Here is a 6,000-nt window from a genome sequence, read left to right as displayed (position 1 = left end):
CTGCGTGTGTTCTGTTGTGCATAGGGTTTTCAGAGGCCTGCTATTTCAGAAGTGGGTGGCCAATCCTTCTTCCTAGTCTGTCTTAATGTGAATGTTCACATTTAGAGGAGTATCTGACAGACAGCAATTTGTGGAGCAGTTAAAGATAAATCCCTTATCTCTGCAAATTTCATATGAACACAATTAAGTGTTCTGGGATTCCCACACTACTCAATGTTATCCATAAGTTGTTTTAATCAACACAATCCATGCAATTTTACTCCAATGAAACCTTGACTACCATTCTTCCTGTCCTGGAAAGGTTTACCACCATCAGATCCTATTGCTCATTCACTTCCCGCATCACCTCCCTCCTCTGCAACATATCTTAAATCACAAAATCCTTTCAACCCACCTTTGTCACCTCACATAGTATCTTTCTTTCTTTTTTAAATTTAATTTTATTTTGTTGTTGCTGTGTGCCATCGAGTCAGCTTCAACTGGCAAAGGAGGAGTTAGATTGCCCCTCCTTCTCCAGCGGAGCATCTGATGGATTTGAACTACAAGCCTTCGTGATTGTAGCGCAGCTTTTTGCCACTAGGCCACCAGAGCTCTAGTATCTTTCTTTGAACTCAGAGATCCACACCCTGATATGTATCCTGACGGCAGCCTTGCTTGTCCCCATGGTTTGCTCTCCTTTCCCTGTCTCATTTTACCTTGAATCTCAGCATAAATTCAGTTTTCTTAAAATATATTCTGATCATGGGATTTTCCCATCAAAACTCTGATGTTTTTCTAATGGTTCAGGACAAGGACTGCACTAGCACAAAAGACTCTGTGCTCTGGTCTAAAATTATTTTCAGTTCTTTCTGTTCTCTCACACAAACTCTGCACTCTGGTCAAACAACCCAGAGACCTATTTCCCATATAGCCAGTTACTCAATACAGCTCCTGCCCAACCAACCAACCAACCAACCAACTAACCAACCAATAAATATCCTCCCTTTCCCCTCTGCCTTGTTAAAAATAAGCCCTTGTTTAAAGACAATGGTTCTGCTTTCTTGTGACACCTTCCCTGACCAGCCCAGACACCTTCCCTGACCAGCCCAGCTGTCTTGCCCCTCAACACTTCATTCACATCATAACTACACTCTCACTAGAACCTGGGCATATATAATAATATCTTTCGATGTCCTCTCTCATTTTAATAATTTGAAAACAAGGCCTGTCTTAGAATGACTTACATATAGAAAGCACAACATTTTGTCCACAACTAGCTTAAATACTTCCTTGAGAATATTATGAATGTTAAGCAATGATTCTTTTTAGGGGGTGCTCACAAATTAACCAAGAATGCTAAAAAAAAAAAAAGAATGCTCACAACATAGCCAATATTTTATAGCTAAGCATCACACATATATACACATACACTGGAGGTGGGGAAAGAGAAACAAAGAATATGACTTCAAAGAGTTTCCAAATTACAAACATGGTCTACTCCAGGGGTGCCCACCAATACACAATAGGTCAGTCTGGCTGAAAGAATGCCTGATCCATGGGTGCTGAAGAGAGTAGTATTGCCAAAGGACCCAGAAAGGTCTGAGTTCCAGAAAGAAATAATTTAGGTCACACAAAAGACTAAATTTAGTTGCTTCCTGAATGTGTTTTTGCAGTCAACAGACCTATTACAATAACATGGCTACACCTACTTAGCCACCATCACAGTTGGCAGAGTATTTTCCAAGAGATTAAGTATGACCAATTGAGGAAAAATACCTTTAGGGAGCTTTGGTGGCCTAGTGGTTAAGAAGCTGTGCTGTGATCCCAAAGGCAGAGAGTTTGAATACACTATCTGCTCGAAGGGAGAAGGATGGGCAATCTCCTCCCATGTGATTTACTACTTCTGAAAACCCACTGGAGGGTCATCTATGGGTCAGTTCTGACTTGACAGTACATAAAAAAATAGCATGTAGTTAACATGTAGGACACCAGAATAAACTACCAGTCAGGATCTTAAAGCCCAAGCTAATCATCAAATGAGTAATAAATATGCTATCATCCTTTCTTAATCTTCTGGAGCCTATGGCATGAATAATACAAAGCTAGATTGGTGAGTAGGGTCTCTGGGTGGTACAAATGGTTAATAGGTTCGGCCTCAGAAGAAAGACTTGGTAAACCTACTTAAAATACCCAATCACTGAACATTCTATGAAGCACAGTTCTACTCTGACACATGTTGCCTTGAGCTGGCATTCATTCTTTGGCAACTGGGTTAGACTGGGAAGCTATCCAGGCAATTCCCCTAAAATTGTTGAATTAAGTCCATCTATTTCTGTGGAAATACTAAAGAGAAACTATTATAATCTATTCTGCCCCTAAATTGCCCTTCTCTTCATATAGTTTAGTCGTCTTCTTTATTCACACTCAGAACTGGACAGGAGCTACAGTGAGTAAGATTTGTAAGCGCTCTCACGTCTATGGGCCTCAATGTCCTAATCTGTAAAATGAGACAATCATACTAAGTGACTCAGTGACCTAAAACCAACATTTTATGATCTGAGGCTATTTCTCCAAATACCTAGTTTATTCTAATCCTAACAAGTGGCAGATAGATAAAGCTGAAAAAGTGTCACCAACTCTGAATATCACTCAGTAAAAACTTGGTGTGGGGCCTGTGCCTTGATGCAGGGGCAGAGACAAAAGCCACCAACAGAAGCTGCTCATCAAGATAAGAACTTACTCATTCTATTTCCAGCATAGACGCTATTTGGCAAAAAGCTTCCTTTCTACTCTTATCACTGTTGAGAACAAAGAGAAAAATCAGTTGCATGAGGCTTCTGGGCTTTTTGTGCCCTTCACTGTCACGCAACTGCAAGCTAATCCCTCCTCACCAAAAAGCTGTCATATCTCAGTTCCTGGACAAATAAACACAAGTAGTTGATTGTGTCTGCTGATGGCAGCTCTGGAAAGAGTTTCTTATGTGAAAAGAAGACTTGTGTCATAAATAGAGGGGCAAAGACAAGCTGTGGAGGTGGAATGTGTAGAAGAGAAAAACTTTCACTTCTCCCTTTGTCTACCATAGCACCTGTTTTCTCAGGCTCTTAGATCTGAGGATCCTTCCTAAGTATTACTATCTTATCCTTTTAGCTATCTGACTCCAAAGCGGACTACAATCTTCTCAAACCCTGGAATTCCAGCAGCGTACAAAGTTTCAGGGAAGTCATATACTGCACACTCCAAAAATCTCAAGACCACCTGGACTACAGATACAGAGCTGCCAGTAGGACAGCAGCTTATCTTGCAATTGAGGATGGCAGAAAAGGGAGGATGAGCTTTGGTGGCCGGTGGCCAAGATGATGAGCTGCTACCCCAAAGGTAGGAGATTTGAATGCACCGGCTGCTTGCAAGATACAGACAGACAATCTCCTCCTCTGAGATTTATAACCTCTGAAAACTTGCTGGAGGGTCAGCTATGAGTCGGTCCTGACTCAACAGCACACAACTACAATTAACAGCAGCAGCAAATAGTGGACAGAGTTTTGGTTTAGGAGGCTGACTGTTGCCTTTGAAAAGCTTAAAACTTGTTTGCTTTAAAAAAATCAAAACAAAAAATCCTGGCCATTTAAATTAAGACTGATCCTGAGGCAGGCTGTTTGCCTTCATTACACAGCTGATAATCAAAGGGGTTCAGCAAGTCATAATGACTATCAACACCCTGTAGGAATTTATACAGAGACATGCCTGCCAGAGTCAGTTTCATAAAAGACTGGGATAATTTAGTAGTTTTTTTTTCAGCCTGACATTTTTTGACTATTTTTTTTCATACAAGCTTCTGTACTCAGCAAAAGCAAATAGAATAGAGCCCTATTGCTGTCTACACAAAGCTATGTCTGACTTTCCTCCAAATGCCATTTACACTGTCTTGATCGTTTTGCTACAACCACTACCAGAAGACAAGATTTATATTCCCTTAATTCCAAACTTGAAGCCAAAGCAAAAACAAGTCTACCAGGTTCCTTCTTTACTTACTGAAATAGTTGCTTCTCCTTAAACTTTTAAGATCATATAATAGCAACTATTTACAAACTGTGTTCTAAGAATGTCTGTTAATAATGTGGATCTGGGGTAAAGAGATGGGGGGCAAAGACAAAGGAGACCACTTCTCTCATGGTTCTTACCTATTTAACATGCCAAGGACTTAGGTGCTTATGATTTTATTTAAAAAGATTCTGTTGCTGAAAAAAGAAACATAAAAATCATTGAGACAGGCGAGCTCTGGTGGCCTAGTGGCAAAAAGCTGCACTGCAATCCCAGAGATGAGTGGTTCGAATCCACCAGATGATCTTCTGGAGAAGGAGGGACAGTCTCCTCCTGTATCAGTCAGATCCGATTTGACGGTACACACATACAAAAATAATAAAATAAAATAAAAAATCACTGAGATAATAAAACCAGACTACCATATCCAGTGACTTTCACAACCAGCTCTGCCACATGAGAATTTTAGCTAGCCAATTCTTACAGAGTAGGGCTAGTAGAAGACTTGGACAGTGTAGAACACAAATGTAATTTATGGAAATCTTAATTATAGCCAATGGTCTAAAAACACAATTGTCAACTGTCTGATTTACTTTGAAATGCCTATATTTATTTAGTAAGGCAACTTAAACCCAACTGGGGGGCATGAAAGAAAGGACCTGAAGGGTCACAAGCTGAAAACTCTAAGAAGAAATCTTAAAATTCATGGAGTTATTATTGTGAGTTGGAGAGGATTCAAGGGCAACTGGTTTTTGGTACTGGTTATGGCTGAATCATTAATCACAGCATACTAAACAACAGATCAGATCTTGTCGGATGCTGGATGTAGATTAACACATAAAGAAATTAGTCCTTCCACAGCTGTAGATACTATATTGTCTGGAGTTCCCAAAAGGCAGTGATAATTAGCCAAATAACAAGTCACTTAATCACTAGTCTAAAACGAGGACTCAGAACCTATATCCTTCTGTTTCAAAAATAACAGTGGAACATGGGACTGGGTGCAACTCACCAGTGCAAAACTCCTTGCTGACATTGTGGGGCACTGTGATCCTTCGGTAGACAATGGGCTCCGACTCCAGGATATTCTCATCATGGCGGTAGCGAGCTGGCCTTTCATTTGGGATGCCCCGGGAACGGGTACCACTTCTTCTCTCATAGGTGTCAATTTCCTCAAAAACAGCTGCCTTGTCAAAAAGGGCCAGGTTCCCTTCAAAATCAAAATCCGTGTCTGGGATTTCCTCAATATCATCCCCAAAGCATTCATCATCTTTATTCTTCATTTGACCATTCTTTAAGCCACTTTTCTTTGGAGTTGCCTGATTTGGGTGTCGGCTACTAGATGACCCTGGAAAGAAACAGGGATTAAAGTCACAAAGTGCTCAATGAAGTGGAAAATACAGTATGCTAGTAACTGAGGCAATAGATGTAGGTGTGTTGGAATCAGTGAGATTGGCTCAGGACAGGGCAGGCCTCAGAGCTGCTGGACAAGGGGCTTGCTGTGAGTCATAGGCAACTCACCTTTTGTAGAGACTGTCATAGAAATACAAGTGAAGATGGTAATGATAAGTGATTCTCAAATCTATTAAGTACAGAGACTATCCTAAGTCTTATATTATTAAGTAATTACTTAATTAACATAACATAAGCAGTGCCCTTTAAGTCTTAACAAGCTCTGCCCTTCAGAAGGTACTGTGGTGATAAGGGAAGCTTTCTGAACAAAGAAACATCAAAAAAGTAGGACAAGAATATAGCAGTCCCTTCCCACAGGAACCCTGGTTAAGGACTGGGCTGCTAAGAAAAAAGGTCAGCAATTCAAACCTCCCAGTTTCTCTAAGAGAGAAGGATGAGCAGACTCCTCCAGTTGAAACATACAACCCTGGTGGTTTGATTCTGAATGTCCGGCAACTTATTACGAGAGAAATATCCCCAAGTAAAAGAAAGTCAAGTCCCCATAACCTGAAGACCATGAAAAGGTACTAT

General features: G+C 40.6%; 1 protein-coding gene across 1 annotated transcript in view; it reads right to left on the bottom strand.

Annotated features, from left to right (window-relative positions):
- The window catches only part of EDC3 (enhancer of mRNA decapping 3), a 49,629-nt gene that overhangs the window by 28,177 nt on the left and 15,452 nt on the right, over positions 1–6,000 (bottom strand). The window contains exon 3 of the mRNA XM_006888299.1: positions 5,030–5,365. Coding sequence (XP_006888361.1) covers positions 5,030–5,365 — 336 coding nt within the window. The remainder of the gene's footprint in view (positions 1–5,029; positions 5,366–6,000) is intronic.

Source organism: Elephantulus edwardii, unplaced genomic scaffold (genome assembly GCF_000299155.1).
Source record: "Elephantulus edwardii isolate Elephantulus edwardi_28Jun2011 unplaced genomic scaffold, EleEdw1.0 scaffold00066, whole genome shotgun sequence".
Classification (NCBI taxonomy): Eukaryota; Metazoa; Chordata; class Mammalia; order Macroscelidea; family Macroscelididae; genus Elephantulus; species Elephantulus edwardii.
Note: the sequence above shows the minus strand (reverse complement) of the source record. Positions and strands in the feature narration are given on the sequence as shown.